This window comes from Phocoena phocoena, chromosome 1, assembly GCF_963924675.1.
Source record: "Phocoena phocoena chromosome 1, mPhoPho1.1, whole genome shotgun sequence".
Classification (NCBI taxonomy): Eukaryota; Metazoa; Chordata; class Mammalia; order Artiodactyla; family Phocoenidae; genus Phocoena; species Phocoena phocoena.
The window spans coordinates 145070136-145091965 of record NC_089219.1 but is presented as its reverse complement, the minus strand read 5'-3'; the positions used below and the strand labels follow the sequence as shown (position 1 = coordinate 145091965).

Genomic DNA, 21830 nt, shown 5'->3' with positions numbered 1-21830 from the left:
TTGCTAAGATAAGTATTCTCACCCTACACACACACACAAAATGGTAACTAAGTGAGGAGATGGATAGGATATGTTAATTAACTTGTGATAATCGTTTCAAAATGTTTATATGTATCAAGACATGTTGCACACCTTAATATGTACAATTTTTATATGTCAATCATACCTCAAGTTAACGCCATAACAAGAGTGTAGCACTTGTAGTTTGTTAAGTTCCAATTTAAATAATCTTTCCAGATATTCTTATTGTTATATCCCTATACCAGGTGGACTCCAATGACATTTGCAGTTAAAGTTCATTCACTCTTTCATTTTTTCATTTATCCCAACACCCAGCTTAAGAAATAAAGTATTAAAAATGTGGTTGAAGCCTCTTGGCACTTCACCCACAAGTCCTTCATTTCCCCAGATATAACTACTGTCCTGATTTCCATTCCCATATATGCTGTTATATTTTTCTGTATAATAAGTATTCCAAACATTATATAATGTTTTATGTAACATATTTTAAAACTATATCTAAATGGCACACTCTGTCTGCAACTTGCTTTTAAAACTCAACATTATATTTTAAGATTTACCCATGTTTATCCCCCTAATTTTGGTTCATTCATTTTTCAATACTGTACATTATTCCAACTACAAGTCACAATTTATTAATCTTTTATTCTGTTGATATACATTTATGTTGTTTACTGTTTTTGCTATTATTACTAATGCTATAATTACTAATAAATGTTCTCATATGTCTCCCTGTTCACATCTGTGATGTTTCTTTACATGTTCCCAGGGGTGGAATTGTGCTGATGGTAGGAAATACATCCTCATCTTCACTACATATTGACAAATTGCTCTCCAAAGTGGTTGTACTTTCACTTGGCATGTATAAAAATTTCTATTGCTCCAAATACTAATTTCATTTGTATTCCTAACAAAATTTCTGATAAGAATTTTGTTATCTCTATCCTTTTCATGATTAAGACAAGAACTTTAGCAGACTTTTTCATTAAACACTGCTGCCCATATTTCTTGATTTTTTTTTTTTGTTCCCTCAACACTAGTTTTTTAATCGTAACACCAACATATTTATAACAACTTCTTTGCCTCTTTGTTATTGTTGAAAATCAAAATTCAACTGAGGAAATTTGAAGATCTAACTGGCTTTATTCGAGGATTCATGAATCAGGCAGCATCCCATCAAACAGACAGAAAGGAGTTCTGAGGAGCTGTAGGAAATGGAAGGCTTTTGGAGGCAGAAAGGATTGAGAAAAGGAAGTTTCTAGCAAAGAGTGTGTTGTTTCAGGCAAGGTCACCTGCCTTTGGGGGACAGAAGGGTTCTATTGCGCAGACTACCTTGCTAGTGCTGACCAGGTAATTTCAGACTGACTGGTTAAAGCTTACATTCCTGGGAGAGGCTGAAACTGCAGTTAGGTTAGGGATTAAGTCTTGATTTGCTGATGCGGTGCTTAGCACAGACGAATCCATTTTGGGCCCGTTGTGTCATTTTTTAAACATTGTTTCTCTTTTTAGCAAATGTCTGTGGGTGATAAAATCTTTTTGTTTTTGTGTCACCGATAATATCTTCATTTTTGGTTTCTCTGTGAGTGACAGTTATCAAACTGTGTTTTATTTGCCTCCATTTCTCCCCAAGTAATCCCAGACCAGAATCAGGTCTTATATTGGTGGTTTAAACTTATCTAGCTGTGCTATTAAGAAACAATGCAGATCCAGGCTTTGAGCTAGTGGACCACTTGACCAGGTCTGGGATATGAAACTGTCACCTTTCTCCTGCCTACCTCCTAGCCACTGTCGCGGCTCTGGAAGCAGTCATTACAGCGCCTTTCAACCTTTTTTTCATAGGTGCAGAAGCCCCTAGTTTCAGCAGCGAGACTGCATCCATCTCTTGTCTTTCATGGGAGGACTTTTGGTCCATGTTAACAAGCAGGAGCAGAATTCTTAGATGGAGAATGCTGTAGGCCTCAACTTTGGTGTGTCTGGGCCTCAGAGAGGTTTATATTGGTTCCAAGCATGGTAGTTTATTTGTTTGTTTGTTTCTTGGCTTTGTTTTGTTTGTTAATTTCTGTTTTTATATTTTATCTCTCATTGCTATGTGTTGGAGCAGAGGACATTTCAATGCAAGAACTTATATCTTAGCTGGAAGTACAAACATATTGTTTTATGTAATATCAGAAACAATTTCCTTATAAGCTCAAAGTATATGCCTCCAGAATCATGAGGACATTGATAATCAGTGTAGCACAGGAAATGGAAAGACTTGTAAGTGTCAAATAAACCTGGGATTTAACAGACCTGACACTTCCAGATGTGGCATGGGGCAAATGTATCACCTCTTTGATTACAGTTAGCTCATCTCTAAAAGGGGATAATAATACTTATGAAATATTGTGATGATTAAATAAAATGATAGCTGTGAAGTATCTGTTATAAGACACAGGCAGAAATGTTTATTTTGCATCAACTTTGTATGCAAAACAAACTGGAACATAAACTTGGTTAAATAAACTACATATACTGAGTAGATAATACACATATAACAGAGGTTTATGCAGACACTTTGGGAAACAGTACAGAGGAAATTAAACACAGAAGATTAAAATGTTATAAAGTCAAATGAAAAGTAATACAGTATAAATTCAGTACATAAGATATCCACCTGATCCTCTCAGGTTTTTTAAGACAAGGATGGGTATACTAATGTATAATAACCTATTTTGGGACTTCCCTGGTGGTCCAGTGGTTAAGAATCCGCCTGCCAATGCAGGGGACACGGGTTCGACCCCTGATCCGGGAAGATCCCACATGCCACAGATCCCAAGCCCGTGCGCCACAACTACTGAGCCAGGGCTCTAGACCCTGTGAGCCACAACTACTGAGCCCACATGCCACAACGACTGAGCCTGCATGCCACAACTACTGAAGCCTGCGCACCTAGAGCCCAAGCTCTGCAACAAGAGAAGCCACTGCAACGAGAAGCCCTCACACCACAACGAAGAGTAGCCCCTACTCTCCACAACTAGAGAAAGCCTGCACACAGCAACGAAGACCCAACACAGCCAAAAATAAATAAGTAAATAATACAAATAAATTAATTATAAAAATTTTTTTTACTATAACCTATTTTGAACTATTGATGATATAAATGTGTCCAATTCTTCAAGAAACCTTGTATCCTTTGTTAAAAAAAAACCCTCCCAATTCGTGAAATTACATAGTCATATATACATACATGTACATAACATCTATATATTAATATGGGGTATAAAAATTATTTTTGCCCTTTTGCGCTTAAGAAACAAGATTTGGCAATATGTGGATTGCAAGGAAAAGCTAAAAAATAAAGATGAAAATCCAAATAAAGTTGAAATTTGTCTTTCAACTCCCACACATGTTCTTATACTTCACTCTCAACCTCCAAATTCTGGAACATGTTTCAGTATAGCCTACCAACTCTCTTAATAAAAATATCTCGGGTTGTCATGGTGACATAATTCTCTCCCCTGCAGAACCTTGTAGTCTGGTACAGTGGCTTCCTAACTCTTTATGGTTATGAAATCTTACCTTTCTTTTTTTCATGCGTTTCTAATTTTTTCCAGCCTAAGTTATATCTGACCTGCCAGAGTGGTGGCATATTAAAGATTTAATTTGGAGCAGGCCAGGTTTCACAAATGGTCTCACAATATACAGTAAATTGGACTGGAAAGCTGATGGAATTCTCCATAACGATATGTTCTGCAGTGATCCTTGATGAAAACTTTACAGCATTCAGCCCTTGCTAGAATTTCTCAATTCTTTCCTAACCTGTAAATGGGCTGATTAAATTAAGAACTCTTGATGTTCAGGCTTTCAAAACAGAGATACAATGATAGAAATTTGGTAGTCAGGATATAAAACTCATGTTAGCTCATCTTTTCGCTCTACCCCCAAACCCTTTCCTATTCTGATCCCTCAGTCCCAGAATGAGGCCTTTGCAGGTTTGTGAGTCCCTATAGTACAGATACTTGTGAATGTTATGGAATTGAACTTAGCTCTGACAGATGACCCTGCTGCCTGGCTTGGTCTGTTTTTGGGCTCCTACAGCTATCTTTCTGGGAAGCTATGAAAGAACAAGGACAGATCTCAGCAGGGGTTCCTTGGACACAGAGAAGGAAGAGGCTGAGAAATGGAACAGCAGAGGAGAGCATGAGGAAGCTACATGTAAGAAAAAGCAAAAATGCTCTTTGTGGTTGTCTGATACCCATTTGAGGACAGAAGCCGTGTCTTTTGTTTGTCTAAATAATGAGTAAATAAATGGATATTTAATGGTATTTTACCAAGTATTTTGACTCTGCCATGCCCAAACTAGATATTTAGCTGTAAGCAGTATGTACCTTTAATGAAGGCTAACGTCAAGGTGTAAGTTGTTTCACATTATTCTCTTTAATTAATCTTTAGTTCATAGTTATCTAAACTTGGGAGGTTTGGGATACTAGAGGTCAAAAATATTTAAGAGAATCTTTGATTTATTACAATATTTTGAAAAATCTAATAGAAACTGAAGAAAAGTCTACAACAAGGTAGCAAAGCTTTGCCAAAAACTCAAGTTTCTTTTAGTGTTAGTGTTAGTTTCTGTTGTACAAAAAACTGAATCAGCCATATGCATACACATGTCCCCATATCCCCTCCCTCTTGAGCCTCCCTCCAAGCCTCCCTATCCCACCGCTCTATGTCATTGCAAAGCACCGGGGTGATCTCCCTGTGCTATGCTGCTGCTTCCCACTAGCTATCTTTTTTACATTCGGTAGAGTATATATGTCGATGCTACTCTCACTTCGCCCCAGCTTCCCCCTCCCCTGCCATGTCCTCAAGTCCATTCTCTATGTCTACATCTTTATTCCTGCCCTGTAACTAGGTTCATCAGTACCACATTTTTTTTTTAAGATTCCATATATATGTGTTAGCATATGGTATTTGTTTTTCTCTTTCTGACTTACTTCACTCTGTATGACAGACTCTAGGTCCATCCACTTCACTACAAATAACTCAATTTAGTTTCTTTTTATGGCTGAGTAATATTCCATTGTATATATGTGCCACATCTTCTTTATCCATTCATCTGTTGATGGACACGTAGGTTGCTTCCATGTCCAGGCTATTGTAAATAGTGCTGCAATGAACATTGTGGTACATGACTCTTTTTGAATTATGGTTTTCTCAGGGTATAAGGCCAGTTAGTGTGATTGCTGGGTCATATGGTAGTTCTATTTTTAGTTTTTTAAGGAACCTCCATACTTTTTTCCATATTGGTTGTATCAATTTACATTCACACCAACAGTGCAGGAGGGTTCCCTTTTCACTACACCCTTTCCAGCATTTATTCCTTCTAGATTTTTTGATAATGGCCATTCTGACTGGCGTGAGGTGATACCTCATTGTAGTTTTGATTTGCATTTCTCTAATAATCAGTGATGTTGAGCATCTTTTCATGTACCTCTTGGCCATCTGTATGTCTTCCTTGGTGAAATGTTTATTTAGGTCTTCTCCCCATTTTTTAACTAGATTGGTTGTTTTTTTTTATATTGAGCTCCATGAGCTGTTTGTATATTTTGGAGATTAATCCTTTGTCTGTTGATTCATTTGCAAATATTTTCTCCCATTCTGAGGGTTGTCTTTTTGTCTTGTTTATGGTTTCCTTTGCTGTGCAAAATCTTTTAAGTTTCATTAGGTCCCATTTGTTTTTGTGTTTATTTCTGTTACTCTAGGAGGTGGGTCAAAAAAGATCTTGCCGTGGTTTATGTCAAAGAGTGTTTCTCCTATGTTTTCCTCTAAGAGTTTTATAGTGTCTGGTCTTACATTTAAGTCTTTAGTCCATTTTGAGTTTATTTTTGTGTATGGTGTTAGGTAGTGTTCTAATTTCATTCCTTTACATGTAGCTGTCCAGTTTTCCCAGCACCACTTATAGAATAGGCTGTTTTTTCTCCATTGTATGTTCTTGCCTCCTTTGTCGTAAATTAGGTGCCCATAAATGTGTGGATTTATCTCTGGGCATTCTATCTGGTATCATTAATCTATATTTCTGTTTTTGTTCCAGTACCATACTGCCTTGATTACTGTAGCTTTGTGGTATAGTTTGAAGTCAGGGAGCCTGATTCCTCCAACTCCGTTTTTCTTTCTGAAGATTTCTTTGGTTATTCAGGGTCTTTTGTGTTTCCATACAAATTGTAATTTTTTTTGTTCTAGTTCGTGAAAAATGCCATTGGTAATTTGATAGAGATTGCACTGAATCTGTAGATTGCTTTGGGTAGTATACTCATTTTCACAATGTTGACTCTTCCAATAGAAGAACATGGTATATCTCTCCATCTCTTTGTATCATCTTTAATTTCTTTCATCAGTGTCTTATAGTTTTCTGCATACAGGTCTCTTGTCTCCTTAGGTAGGTTTATTCCTAGGTATTTTATTCTTTTTGTTGCAATGGTAAATGCGAGTGTTTCCTTTATTTCTCTTTCTGATTTTTCGTTATTGGTGTATAGGAATGCCAGAGATTTCTGTGCATTAATTTTGTATCCTGCAACCTTACCAAATTCATTGATTAGTTCTCGTAGTTTTCTGGTGGCATCTTTAGGATTTTCTATGTATAGTTTCATGTCATCTGCAAACAGTGACAGTTTGACTTCTTCTTTTCCAATTTGTATTCCTTTTATTTCTTTTTCTTCTCTGATTACCATAGCTAGGACTTCCAAAACCATGTTGAATAAGAGTGGCAAGAGTGGACATCCTTGTGTTGTTCCTGATCTTAGTGGAAATGCTTTCAGTTTTTCACCATTGAGAATGATGTTTGCTGTGGGTTTGTCATATATGGCCCTTATTATGTTGAGGTAGGTTCCCTTTATGCCCCCTTTCTGGAGAGTTTTTATCATAAATGGGTGTTGAATTTTGTGAAAAGCTTTTTCTACATCTATTGAGATGATCATATCGTTTTTATTCCTTAATTTGTTAATGTGGTATCTCACATTGATTGATTTGCATGTATTGAGGAATCCTTGCATCCTTGGTATAAATCCCACTTGATCATGGTGTATGAGCCTTTTAATGTGTTGTTGGATTCTGTTTGCTAGTATTTTGTTCAGGGTTTTTGCTTCTATGTTCATCAGTGATATTGGTCTGTAATTTTCTTTTTTTGTGATATCCATTTCTGGTTTTGGTATCAGGGTGATGGTGGCTTCGTAGAATGAATTTGGGAGTGTTTCTCCCTCTGCAGTTTTTTGGAGGAGTTTGAGAAGGATAAGTGTTAGCTCTTCTCTAAATGTTTGATAGAATTCTCCTGTGAAGCCATCTGGTCCTGGGCTTTTGTTTGTTGGAAGATTTTTAATCACAGTTTCAACTTCAGTGCTTATGATTGGTCTGTTTATATTTTCTATTTCTTCCTGGTTCATGCTTGGAAAATTGTACCTTTCCAAGAATTTGTCCATTTCTTCGTGGTTGTCCATTTTATTAGCATATAGTTTTTCATAGTAGTGTCTTATTATCCTTTGTATTTCTGCAGTATAAGTTGTGATTTCTCCTGTTTCATTTCTAATTTTATTGTTTTGCATCCTCTCCCTTTTTTTCCTTGATGAGTCTGGCTAAGGGTTTATCAATTTTGTTTATCTTCTCAAAGAACCAGCTTTTAGTTTTATTGATCTTTGCTACTGTTTTCTTTGTTTCTATTTCATTTATTTCTGCTCTGATCTCTATGAGTTCTTTCCTTCTACTGACTTTGGGTTTTCTTTGTTCTTCTTTCCCTAGTTGTGTTTTTAAAAATTAATTTATATATTTTTGGCTGCATTGGGTCTTCGTTGCTGCATGGCGGCTTTCTCTAGTTTCGGTGAGCGGAGTCTACTCTTCCTTGTGGTGCGTCAGCTTCTCATTGCGGTGGCTTCTCTTGTTGCGGAGCACGGGCTCTAGGCACGCAAGCTTCAGTAGTTGTGGCATGTGGGCTCTAGAGTGCAGTCTCAGTAGTTGTGGCACATGGGCTTAGTTGCTCCGTGGCATGTGGGATCTTCCCGGACCAGGGCTTGAACCCATGTCCCCTGCATTGGCAGGTGGATTCTTAACCACTGCGCCACCAGGGAAGCCCTCTCTAGTTGTTTTAAGTGTAGAGTTAGATTGTTTATTTGAGATTTTTCTTGTTTCTTGAGGTGAGATTGAATTGCTATAAGCCTCCCTCTTAAAACTCCTTTTGCTGCATACCATAGGTTTTGGGTCGTCGTGTTCTCATAGTCATTTGTTTCTATGTATTTTTTAATTTCTTCTTTGATTTCTTCAGTGATCTCTTGGTTATTTAGTAGCGCACTGTTTAGCCTCCATGTATTTGTGTTTTTTACAGTTTTTTTCCTGTAATTGATTTCCAATCTCATAGCGTTCTGGTCAGAAAAGATGCTTGATATGATTTCAATTTTCTTAAATTTTCCAAGGCTTGATTTGTGACCCAAGATGTGATCTATTCTGGAGGATGTTCCATGTGCACTTGAGAAGAAAGTGTATTCTGCCACTTTTGGGCGGAATGTTCTATAAATATCAATTAAATCTATCTGGTCTATTGTGTCACTTAAAGCTTGTGTTCCCTTATTTATTTTCTGTTTGGATGATCTGTCCACTGGTGTAAGTGGGGTGTTAAAGTCCCCTACTATTATTGTGTTATTGTCGATTTCTCCTTTCATGGCTGTAAGCATTTGCCTTATGTATTGAGGTGCTCCTATGGGTACATTTTTTATTACATTCTGGTCAGATGCTCAGATCAGTATAAGTGGATGATTTTGGCAAGAAGATAAATAATTATAACTTAATATATTTAATTGGATTGGCAGGAAAAAATCTTTAGAGCCCGGGAGTTAAAGCACTCAGAAGCTCTTATCTTCTAGCTTAACTCTGAAGCTCTTATCTTCCAGCCACTGCAACAAATACCCGGGTACAAATACAATACAAAGGAAGAACAGCCCCTGCCTTTAAGGAGAATGAGGGAACTCCTGCAGTGATGTCTGTGGTGGTGGTTACACAACTATAGACATTTGTCAAAACTAAACAAACTATACACTTAAAATTGGTGAATTTTGCTGTATATAAATTATGTCTCAATATAAACAACATAAAGTCATAAGGCAACACTGTCTTTTAAAAATAAAAGCATAACGTTTTTCTTTCTATACTCATGGAAAGAATACAGGCAAGAATTACCGTTAATTTAATATTGTTGAGAAGTCTATATTACATTATGAGAATTTTGTAAATTTAGCATGATGACACAACCAAAAACACTGCTAATGGTTCTTTCATATCTGTGTCTCCTTTAACTAAAGAATCAATGGAATTCTACAAGAGAATTTTCCAATCCTGAACAGAAGTTCTTATTCTAGATGAAAATTAATAAGCAACACAGAGTTTAACTAGGAAATCCGTTAGCAAGTTTGTAGCTGGCCATAAGGTTATCTAAGCCTGACAGATTCCAGAGAATTGAGGGGAAAAAAAAAGTATAAAGGAGATTTAAGAACATGAAACAGCTCTTATGCTACTCAAAATTTAGCAATGGTACTCTGCACGATTCTAATTCTACTCCTAATAACGAACCCTGCAAGGATCAAGAATATAGAGATTGTTCCTTAAAGCTAGAAGTCAGTCAGTAATAGGAAATGTAAAGAAGACTGCCTTTAAGGAGTTCACGGTGTAGTGGGATAAAAACACGTCAGCCCTAAATTAACCCACACAACATATCACTACCCTGCAAAAGCTGTGTAGTACAGATGAAGAATAGAGATGTTTTAGCAAAGAAGAAGGAGCACCTACTACTCCTTGAAAGGGAAGATTGTTACTGTGAAATAGGGCTTCAGAAAATCATTAGTCCTTGAGTGAGCTAATTCCTGAAGGCTGGTTGGGAGTGGTGGGGATCTCAAGAGAAACAAATGGTTTGCAGATCTGGAGGTGTGAAATTGCAGAGGATTTGGTTGAAACTCAGAGAAATGAAACTGACAGGCGAGCAGGGACCAGACATGATGGATCCTAAAAATCTATGACAGTAAGACCCACTGAAGAATTTTACAGAGGAGTGACATAATGCCATAGCTTTTTTTTTTTTTTGCAGTACGCGGGCCTCTCGCCGCTGTGGCCTCTCCCGTTGCGGAGCACAGGCTCCGGACGCGCAGGCTCAGCGGGCATGGCTCACAGGCCCAGGCGCTCTGCGGCATGTGGGATCTTCCCGGACCGGGGCACGAACCCATATTTCTGAACTCTCAAATCCATGCCATTTGTCTATATGTTTACCCTTATGCCATGACCACACTCTTTTGATTACTGTAGCTTTGTAGTAAAATTTGAAATCAGGAAGTGAATCCTTTTTTTTTTTTTCAAGATTGTTTTGGCCATTCAGCGTCCCTTGCATTTCCAAATGAATTTTAGGAACAGTTTGACCATTTCCGAAAAAAGAAAACAAAAAACAAAAACCAAGCAGTCAGAATCTTAATGGGGATTACACTGAATCTGTAGATAAATTTGTGGAGTATTGCCATCTTAACAATATTCTAATCCGTGAGCATGGGATGACTTTCTACTTATTTAGGTATGCTTTAATTTCTCTCTACGAGGTTTTTAGAGTTTTCAGTGTACAAGTCTTACTTGTTTAAGTTTATTCTCAAATATTTTATTGTTTTTGATGGTACTGTAAATGGAATTATTTTCTTAATTTTATTTTCAGATTGTTTATTGCTAGTGTATAGAAATAAAATTGATTTTTCTGTGCTGATCTTATTTCCTGCAATTACAGTTTTACTGCACTTGTGTGTGTTTAGAGTTTTCTGTATATGAGATCATGTCACCTGCAAAAAAAACGTTTTACTCCTGCCTTTCTACTCTGGATGCTTTATATTTCTTGTCTCATTGTCTTGGCTAGAACTTCCAGTACAATGTTGAATAGATGTGGAAAGAGTGTACCTCTTTGTCTTGTTGCTGATCTTAGGGAGAAAACTTTCAGTTTTTCACCACTACGTATGATGTTAGCTGTGATTTTTTCATCAGTACCATTTATCAGGTTGAGGAAATTCTATTTTATTCCTACTTTGTTTTGTGTTTATCACAAAAGGGTGTTGGATTTTGTCAAATGCTTTTTCTGTATATATCTATTGAGATAATCATGTGTTTTCCCCTTTTATTTCATTAATATGGTGTATTGCATTCATTTATTTTCATATGTTGAACCAACCTTGCATTTTTGGGATAAATCCCGCTTACCATGTTATTTAATCCTTTTAATATACTGTGGGATTTGGTTTGCTAATATTTAGTTGAAGATGTTTCCTTATATTCATAAGAGATTTTGGACTGCAGTTTTCTTATTTTGGTATGTCTTTGTTTGGCTTTGATACTCAGTAAATACTGGCTTCATAAAATGAGTCATTGTTTTCTCATCTATTTTTTTGGAAGAATTTGAGAAAGATTGTTGTTAATTTTTCTTTAAATATTTGGTAGAATTCACCAGTGAAGCCATCTGATCCTGGGCTTTTTATTTGTTCAAGCTTTAAAATTACTGATTCAATATTTTTATTCATTATGTGTCTATTCACATTTTCTCTTGCTTCTTGAGCCAGTTTTGTTTAGACGTTTTTTGTTTTGTTTTTTAGCTCTTTGAACATATTTAAAATAGTTCATTTACATTTGGGCTTCCTCATGGACTTGGTTTTTATTGATTTCTTTTTTCACTGTGTAGGGGCCATACTTTCTTATTTTTTAGGATGCCTCATAATTTTTTGTTGAAAACTGGACATTTTGAGTATCATAATGTGACAACTCTGAAAACCAGATTCTCTTCCCTCCTCAGAGTTCATTGTTACTGCTTGTAGTAGTTGTTGTTTAGTACATTTTCTGAACTGTTTTTTTTTTGTTTTTTTTTTTTTATTAATTAATTAATTTATTTTTGCTGTGTTGGGTCTTCGTTTCTGTGCGAGGGCTTTCTCTAGTTGTGGCAAGCGGGGGCCACTCTTCATTGCGTTGCGCGGGCCTCTCACTATCGCGGCCTCTCTTGTTGCAGAGCACAGGCTCCAGACGCACAGGCTCAGTAGTTGTGGCTCACGGGTCTAGTTGCTCCGCGGCATGTGGGATCCTCCCAGACCAGGGCTCGAACCCGTGTCCCCTGCATTAGCAGACAGATTCTCAACCACTGCGCCACCAGGGAAGCCCCTCTAAACTGTTTTGTAAAGTCTATTAGTTGTTGTGTGTGGCCACTGAAGTCTCTGTTCTGTTAGCTTAGTGGTCAGCTAACGACTGGGCAGAGATTTTCTTATATGCCTGGAGATTAAAAAAAAAACTGATTTGGGACTTTCCTGGTGATCCAGTGGTTAAGACTCCATGCTTCCACTGTGAGGGGCACAGATTTGATCTCTGGTCAGGGAACTAAGATCCCAAGCATGGCCAAAAAAAAAAAAAATTAAATTAAAAATATCATTTATTGTCCACCTGTTTTATCAGTTACTGAGAGAGGAGTGTTAATGTCTTAACTACTCTCATGGATTTGTTCTTCTTTTAGTTCTACTGGTTTTTGCTTTATACATTTTCAAATTCTTTGAGTAGGCACATGCACATTTAAAATCATCATGCCTTCTTGATGAATTTGTCGACTGAAAGAAAAATGCACAACATAAAACTTGTGAGTTAAGTTTTATTCAGGACCTTACTGAGGACTATTGACTGGGAGAGAACCTCTAGGATACCTGTGAGGAACTGCTCCAAAGAGGTAACAGAGGAGCCAGGATATACATAAGTTTCTTTTGCTGGGAAAAACATGATGTCACACATCAAAAGGTTACTGCTAATCACAAAGAATAAATATCTCAAGTTAATGATTTTAGTGTTTTTCTATGTATGGGAAGATGTAAGAATCTGGGATCATTTGAAACTTTCCTTAGATATGCATCTTAACTATCTAAGGGCCAGTATATCCAAAGCACTGTTGAATGTTTCCAGTTTTTCTCTATCCTGAGTTCCCCTCAGGGTGCACTGTCAGTGGGCAACTGCAGTGGCAAATGGCTTGATTCTTGTAGAACTGGAATGGCAGGCAACTTTTTTTTTTCCTTTACAAATTGAACCCTTTATCATTAAGTTTTGTTCTTCCTTATACCTGGTAATGTGTCTTCTTCTAAAGTCTTCTGTGTAGTGCTTTCATGATATATCTTTTTCCATTCTTTTACTTTTAACCAATGACAGTTGCTGAATTAAACAAATTTGGAGAAAGTGGGAGAGGAAGTTGCTAAGGGTGATTTCTAGATTCCTGGCTAATGTAACTAAATGGAGAATAAAGTCAGTCATTGAGATAGGAACAGGCTTTTGAGGGAAAAAAGCTCAGATTTTAATCTTTTTTTTTAAGTGGTATTTGGATATATAGGTAAAGATGTGCAGAATATGTGTCAAATCCTAGAAAAGAGATACTCCTTGAGATATAGATTTGTAAGTCAATGGGAATAAAGAACAAAGGATCAAAGGCAAAATTCTGAGGAAAAAGAACATTAAAGTTTCCCAGAAGGAGGAGAAATCAACAAAGGAGATTGAAAAGGAGTGAATGACTCAGAGTGTAAAAGGAAAAAGCAAGAGAATGCTGACTCCTATACTAAGGGCATAGAAGAGTTTTGAAAAGGTGGAAATGATCAGAAACGTTCAAAGTCTGGAAATACTGGGTAAGATAAGGTCATTAGGAACTTTTTCAAAGCAGTTTCACAGTAGCAGTGTAGTAGTGAAGTGAATATGGGAATGAATGTATGATATTCATGAATGTATGAATGTGTGATGAATACTCGACTATTGATGCAGATTACTTTGAAAACAACTTAAAACAACTTTGACAAAGAGGGGAAGGAGAAAGAAAGAAGCAGGGGAAAAGACAACATGAATGATGTCCTTTATTCTCTTCTCTGCCTGGCTAATTCCTATCTCTCTTTCAAGATTCAGCCATAGTCTCCCCTGTATCAGAAAAACCTTAGCTAATCTTCCAATATTAATTAGATGTGCTCTGTAGCACTCCATATATACATCTGTTATACTATTTATAACAATATAGTTTAATTGTTCTCTGTTTTTTCTTACTAGATGGTTCTTAAGAGCAGGGACTTTGTAACTCCAATGCCTGATTAGCATGATGTCTGGCATTTAGTAGGTGGTGAATTCAGGTTTAATGAATGAATGATAGATAGATTTAGGCATACATGGGATGAGAATAAGGAGCCAGTGATAAGGAATAGATTAAAGGTACAGAGAGCAGAGTTGGGATGTCATCGATGGAACAATATCTTTAGGTCTGCCAATGAGGATGGATATCAGGGCACAGGAAGAGTGATTAGTCCTGAAAAACGAGGTAGGGATATGTCTGTATAGAAATGTGTCAAGATGGAGGGGTTGGTACTCAGAACTTTTTTCCTCCTGTAAAGCAGGAGGGGCCAAAGGGTAGGGAGGCAAGATGTAGAGGAATAGAGAGTTGAGGAGAATGGCAAATGCTTGGAATGAATGTTATGGGGGAAAGAGAAAATCTTGATCGAAGTAAGGTAGAATAATTGCCAAGCAGTGGATAGCAAGGGATTGAGATAGGAAACTCTATCTTCCTAGTAGCTTTCTGAGGTCAGGTGATTCCCACCCACTCCCCAACCCGACCTCCCCAGCCAGACACAGATTCCAGCTTTTAGAACATGAAGGGATGACATTTAAAACTGATATAGGGCTGTGTCAACTAAAAAATACGCACAATGTGAGAATAATGAGTTTCAGTTTTATTCAGGGACTGCTTTGAGTACTATAGCTCAGGAGACAGCCTCTCAGATAGCTCTGAGAAACTGCTCCAAAGAGGTAAGGGAGGAGCCAGGTTATATATGATTTTTTTTTTTGCTGGGAAAAACATGAAGTCAAGCATCAAAAGATTACTGCTAATCACACAGAACAGCTATCTCAAGTTAATGATTTTAGTGCTTTTCTATGTATGGAAAGGTGCAAGAACCTGTGAAAATTTCCCTTGGATATGCATCTTAACTATCTAAGGGTTAGTATACCCAAAGCAGGGAATACGTCCTAATTTTCCCCAGCTTAAATTCCCCGCAGGGCCTACTGTCAGTGGGCTACTGCAGTGGGTCGCAACTTAATCCTTGTAAAACTCTAACAGGCAGGCTCTATTTTTTTTTTTTTTTAACATTTGGGAGCTTGCTGTGGTGGTATAAAGACATATGCGCAGGTGGACGGGATTTGTCTTAGAAAGAAGGAAGAGTTACGTCAGGGAGAGAGTTCAGGTGTTGTGGGTATTTAAACCGATGGTTCGTCAGTAGGGAAGGAAAGAAGATGCTAGGCTCGGGTAACCCTCCATCCCGTTACAGGCAGTTCTACTGCCTGATTCCAGCCCATTTGCCTGGGTCAGGCCCTAATTAAGGTCCGTATCTCAGGTGGAACCACTTCTTCCCCAGAATTGGCGCCCCGGCCTGACCCGGAAGCTTTCCCGCCAACCCGGAAGCAGAGCCCTGCGGCGGAGGCGCCGCAGCCGAGCTACCGCCCCCTCGCCGCCTGGCCACTACTTACAAAATCCGGGCCGCGGCGGTGTCGGGTTGCACTGATGGTCCCCGGCAAGCGGCGGCGGCAGAGGCGGCGGGAGGATGACCTCTCCCCGAGAGCGGGGTGCCGACCTGGCCCGTTTCTACACTGTCACCGAGCCCCAGCGACACCCGAGGGGCTACACGGTGTATAAGGTCACCGCCCGGGTGAGTGCAGTTGTCTGGGTGGGGTAAGAGTCTGAATTGGGACGAGAGACGGGTGTGGACCCTGGTGTGGGGATGCCTGACATCGGTTCAGAGCCGAGGGTGGGACTGGCTGCGCCTAGTGCCGGGACAAGCGTCCGAGGTGAGGACTTAAGGAAGGATGGGGTGGGGGCAGAGCGTGGGATGCCCCGGACAACCCTGGAAACGGTCGCGGTAGTGTCCCCATTCCAGGGTGGGGCAAACGTTGGTCATTTTAAATTGATGATTCAGCCCCATCCCACTTGGACTTTCTCTTCTGAGGCTGAAATTTGCAGAAGTGGTTTTGCTTGCCTCCGAGGGATAATGCAGGTTTAAAAAAAATGTTAAATTTATGTACAATTTGATTTACGTAAAAGAAGATATTTCTTCCCTTGACCTTTTATACAGCTTCAGGGTTGCACTGAGGAAGATAAACTCTTGGGAAGTATGTAAGTGGTAGGGCCACCATCGTTAGACCTCTGTATCTATGTCTTTCTGCCTCTGAGTTTTTCATGGTTTTCAGTAGGAGACATGAGAAATTCTGCTGACGGTGTCTTGTGTGAGTTGTCTTGAGGGCACATTTAAAAGTTGTGAGGCTCCTTTACATCAACTAATTGATCCAGTTTTTAGTACCCACTTTGTTCATGTTTCATTGCTCTTGCCTTGAGTTTTAGAGAGAGTTTGCGTCTCCCTTGGAAAATAATAGTAATAACGTTAAATATGAGTATTAAATATAAAATAAGAATATTAAAATTAAATATCTGTATACATGTGTGTAGTAGGAATGTATGTGTATATTAGGCATGTTTTACACATCACCCAATTTAGTACTAATTTTAATAATGAGGAAACTAAGGTTCAAGAGAGTGTTGTGGCTTGCCCAGCTTCACGTTGCATGGTGGTAGCACAAATGGGGTTTGAGATCAGTTCTGTTTAACTCCAAGTTGTATAAAATGTTAAGAATTAACTTTATCATTAATTGTTAAAACGGGTTCGTGCCCCGGTCCGGGAGGATCCCGCGTGCCGTGGAGCGGCTGGGCCTGTGAGCCATGGCCGCTGGGCCTGTGCGTCTGGAGCCTGTGCTCCGCGGCGAGAGAGGCCGCGGCGGTGGGAGGCCCGCGTACCACAAAAAAAAAAAAAAAAAAAGAGAGAGAGAGGTATAGATAGCAGTAATGGTACAATATACATTTGGGAGATGTAGTAATCTTGGGTGATAGCTTAGGAAGTGGGCTTTCAGAAGAACCTTAAAGGTTAAATCGGTTTAGATGAGCAGAGTTTGGGGCATGGGAATGGCACATGCCTTATGGAAATGGTGCACAATTCAGACAAGTGTGAGAGGATGAGATGAGCAAATTTGTGTAAATATAAAAAGACCAGGCCTGGTTATTGCAGAGGGCTGTACCAAGAATAGAGAGAAATTTGTTACTCCCTGTTTGCAAGTAAGGTTGCTGTATAGGTGGGGTGTTAGTTTCAGGTTAAGAAAAAATTTTAAGATTAAGGGGGCTCTTATTATACCACTCTTGAAACCTTTTTAGTCTTTGGGACCTTCAAAAATCTAGACTTGGTTTCCTGACATAGTTTGTGGAATTAGAACAATCTTCAACATACGTAATGTTCCCCTCACAGCACCCTGTTTATGTCTTATTATAACACTTATCACAGTTATATTGTATTAATCTTTTTACATGTCTATGTCTCTTAGTAGATTTAGAGCAGGTCTCTATCGTTGATATTTGTTTCCTTTTATATCTCCTAAGGCAGTGGGGCACAGAATGCCTAAAAAAATATTGTTGAACGTTTTCCTCTCTATTTCTTCTCTAAACACACCCAATAAATGTTTAGTTTCAGGCACTACGTGCTCCTAGGGATACAAGGCTGAATAAAGTGTGGACCTTCCTTTCAAGGATACTCCTAGTAGAAAAGGGTTTACTGGACTTAAAGAAGTATAGTACAGGGTAGAAAGTGTTAAATGCCATAAGAGACTACAGAAAAGGGCTATGGGATTTTAGAAGACAGAGAGATTGCTTCTGGCCCAAGGGATCAGGGAACATGTACCAATTAAGATAGGTGGTGAGAGATGGGAAGGATCTAGATGGGTGGGATAAGTGGAGGTGGGCATCGTAGGTAGAAGGGTAGGTAGCAGGAATAGAGCCCATTAAGGCCTGAAGGTGTGAATGTGTGTGGAACTTTAATAGGAAACACTGAGTATGATTATTACTGGTATTCTTAATTTACAAAAGGAAAGGTTAACCTAATTGAGATCTTAAATATCTTAAGCTGTGAACTAACTTATATGACAGCATAAATTAGAAGATAAAGTAGCACATTGCCTGTTCTAACCAAATCCATATAATATGCATGCTACGTATTGCTTTGGTTGTTTAACTGGAAATTGCTTACGCTGCCTTTTTTTCTCCTTGGAAATATTTACGTCACTTATTACTTATTGTACAGATTTTGTTTTCTAATTTTAAGGATTGAGGGTTAATACTGGTATATACTTAAAAGACAACCACAGTATTATAAAATAAGTAAAATATTTGTTATTTTTTGAGACTTAAGGAGAAAAACAGCTTAACTCAGGAGAATTAATCAGGTAAGTAGTGCTCCCCTGAGAGAACTTCATAAGATAAAAATGTCTTCTTTATGTTTCCTATTACTGACTGACTTCTAGCTTTAAGGAACAATCTATATTCTTGATCCTTGCAGGGTTCTTTATGTAGGAGTAGAATTAGAATCGTGCGGAGTACCATTGCTAAATTTTGAGTAGCATAAGAGCTGTTTCATGTTCTTAAATCTCCTTTATACTTTTTTTTTTTTCCCCTCAATTCTCTGGAACCTGTCAGGCTTAGATAACCTTATGGCCAGTTACAAGCTTGCTAATGGATTTCCTAGTTAAACTCTGTGTTGCTTATGAATTTTCAACTAGAATAAGTACTTCTGTTCAGGATTGGAAAGTTCTCTTGTAGAATTCCATTGATTCTTTAGTTAAAGGAGACACAGGTATGAAAGAACCATTAGCAGTGTTTTTGGTTGTATCATCATGCTAAATTTACAAAATTCTCATAATGTAATATAGACTTCTCAACAATATTAAATTAACGGTAATTCTTGCCTGTATTCTTTCCATGAATATAGAAAGAAAAAGGTATGTTTTTATTTTTAAAAGATGGTTTGCCTTATGACTTTATGTTGTTTATATTGAGACGTAATTTATATACGGTAAAATTCACCAATTTTAAGTGTATAGTTTGTTTAGTTTTGACAAATGTCTATAATTGTGTAACCACCACAGACATCACTGCAGGAGTTCCCTCATGCTCCTTTGCAGTCAGTCCGCTCTCCCCACCCCCTGTCCCTAGGCAACCACTAGTCAGTTTTCTGTCGTTGTAGATTAGGCTGTATTTTCTAGAATGTTATATAAAAGGAATCATATACAGTGCTTTTTTGGGGGGGGAGGGATCCAACTTCTTTAATTCAGTATGATTACTTACTTGAGATTCATCTATGTTGTGATTTTTTTAAAATAAATTTATTTTTTATTTATTTACTTTTGGCTGCGTTGGGTCTTTGTTGCTGCGGGCTTTCTCTAGTTGCAGCGAGCCGGGGCTACTCTTTGTTGCGGTGCTCAGGCTTCTCATTACCGTGGCTTCTCTTGCTGAGGAGCACGGGCTCTAGGTGCGCAGGCTTCAGTAGTTGTGGCTTGCGGACTCTAGAGCACAGGCTCAGTAGTGGCACACGGGCTTAGTTGCTCTGTGGCATGTGGGATCTTCCCGGACCAGGGCTCGAACCCGTGTCCCCTGCCTTGGCAGGCGGATTCTTAATCACTCCGGCATCAGGGAAGTCCTGTATGTTGTGTATTTTTATTCTCTTTTATTGCTGACCAGTATTCCCTTGTATGGTTATACTACAATTAATCCATCCACCTGTTGATGGACATTTGGGTTGTTTCCAGTTTTTGGCTGTTAATACAGCTATTATGAACATGTATATACAAGTCTCTGTACAAATGTGGGCTTTTATTTCTCTTAATAGCACACAGCCTTGTTTACTATACCTTTATACTAAGTTGAAATCTGGTAGTCTTAGTCCTCTTTCTTTTTCTTTCTCAAAATTGTTTTGGCTATTCTAGATTGTTTGCATTTTCATAAGAAGTTTGGAGACAGCTTGTCAAGTTCTACAAACATGCCTACCCAGAATTTGATTGGGATTACATTGAGAATGTAGATCAATTTCAGAAGAATCGATATCTTTAAACAGTATTGAATCTTCTGATCCATGAGCGCACATCTTCCATGTATTTAGCTCTTTAATTTGAACCATATTTTCTAGTTTTCAGTGTGCAGGTCTTGCACATACTTAAAGTAATTTGGGTTTGTTTTCAAACTGTGAGAATTACATGTCTTTATTTTACATAGCTAATGTTTACTGAGTATTAATAGCAGACACTTCTGTGGTGCTTTCTATGAGTCAAGCTCTATTCTAAGCACTTTATATAAATTAGCACATTTTTCATAGCAGCCTGATGAGCAGCTGCAATTATTATTCTCACTTTATTGTGAGAAAATTGAAGCACAGACAGGTTAAGTAACTTGCCTAGGGTCACACAACTAGCAAATTATGGAGTCTAGATTTGAACCCTGGTAGACTGGGTTTTTAATCCCAGTGCTGTGCTGAATACCTAAACATATTTCGTTAGAGGCTGTGGCTGTACTGTAGCTTGGCAAAAGTGATAGATGCAAGTATACTACAGTGATTAGGATGATGTGAACAAAGGGGAGCAAGGAATGAATAGAAGTACTCAGCTTGACTCGAATCTGAAAGCTGCCATTTCCAAAGCTTCATATTCAGGCACTATTTGTATTGCTTAGAGGGAACCTGCTTTCAATTCCTGAGCACATTCTTGTATGGCCTGCTTGTGCTTGGGAAGATAATTATTTGTAGTTTTCTAAGTATGCTGGTACCCTGCATTCTTCCATACCTCTCTGTTAGATGCTGTTTCCTCTGTCTGGAATGCTCTTTCCTTTTGTCTTGGCAGTCCCTGTTCATCTGAAGTGTTAGCTCCTGCCTTGTGTTCTACAGGAAGCCTTTTTGAATTTTATTTCCTTTATTTGTAATTTCTATTTGGGCCTCCCCATCACCACCACCTCCCCCACACATATAAATCTGCCCTTATAATATGATCATCACCATTAATTATACAGTTGTACAAAACCAGAATCAGGAATTTAAACGTTTCCTTTTTTTTCCCCACAACTCACACACACACACACACTGTATTTTATTTTTACAAGAGATAAATAAACTGACACCAAGCATTGTAAATGGATGACCACAACAAAAGCAACAATGATTGCAATGACCAAACACGAGACACACTCATACTATGTCATAACATTGACATTCAGTCCAGTAATCCTCCACTGTAACAGTTCCTTTACTTTGCAGTGAAAACTGATTTGTATATTTTTTGCCTCTGAGTCCTTGTGGGTTTTTTTTTATTCTAACAAAAAGTCACAAAAATTATAATCATCCTCATCAGTTCACTCAGTCCCATGTAATTAATTTTTTTCGTCTTGATCTTTTGTTAGCACTTTTATTAATTCATTAGTTTTCTATTAGAGTTCTGAAAATGCTTATTCATTCAGTTAAGCAGTATAGTCAGTTACCAGAAACCTGTACTTGTCAGAGTCTTTTCCATGAATTCCTTGAAGATGAAACCCTTTTATAGGAAAATTTTGGCGAAAGCATCAGAGTACATCCAGAACAGTCTGTAAATGACAAAAGACTTAAAAATGACCATGGTTAAAGATTTGATGAAAGTTCATAATAATGCAATTGACAAGGAAATTTAGTTATTTCTGAGATATACATTTTAAAGTAATAACTAGAATTATGACTTATAACATTATACCAGAACATATAAGATTTTTAGAAATTTCAAGTAATGTCTGAAATATTTATATTAACATATTTCCATACAAATAACCCAAAGAAAGTTTAGTATTAGTTGTTTTTTTGTTTGTTTTTTTATATTGCATGTTCTTATTAGTCATCAGTTTTATACAC

At 38.0% G+C, this 21830-nt stretch overlaps 1 protein-coding gene across 4 annotated transcripts in view; it reads left to right on the top strand.

Annotated features, from left to right (window-relative positions):
* The first annotated feature begins 15641 nt into the window (after positions 1-15641).
* RPS6KC1 (ribosomal protein S6 kinase C1) overlaps positions 15642-21830 on the top strand; it is a 220753-nt gene continuing 214564 nt past the window's right edge. For all 4 annotated transcript variants that reach the window (XM_065878173.1, XM_065878185.1, XM_065878179.1 and 1 more), the window contains exon 1: positions 15642-15746. In XM_065878173.1, the coding sequence (XP_065734245.1) occupies positions 15642-15746 (105 nt within the window). The remainder of the gene's footprint in view (positions 15747-21830) is intronic.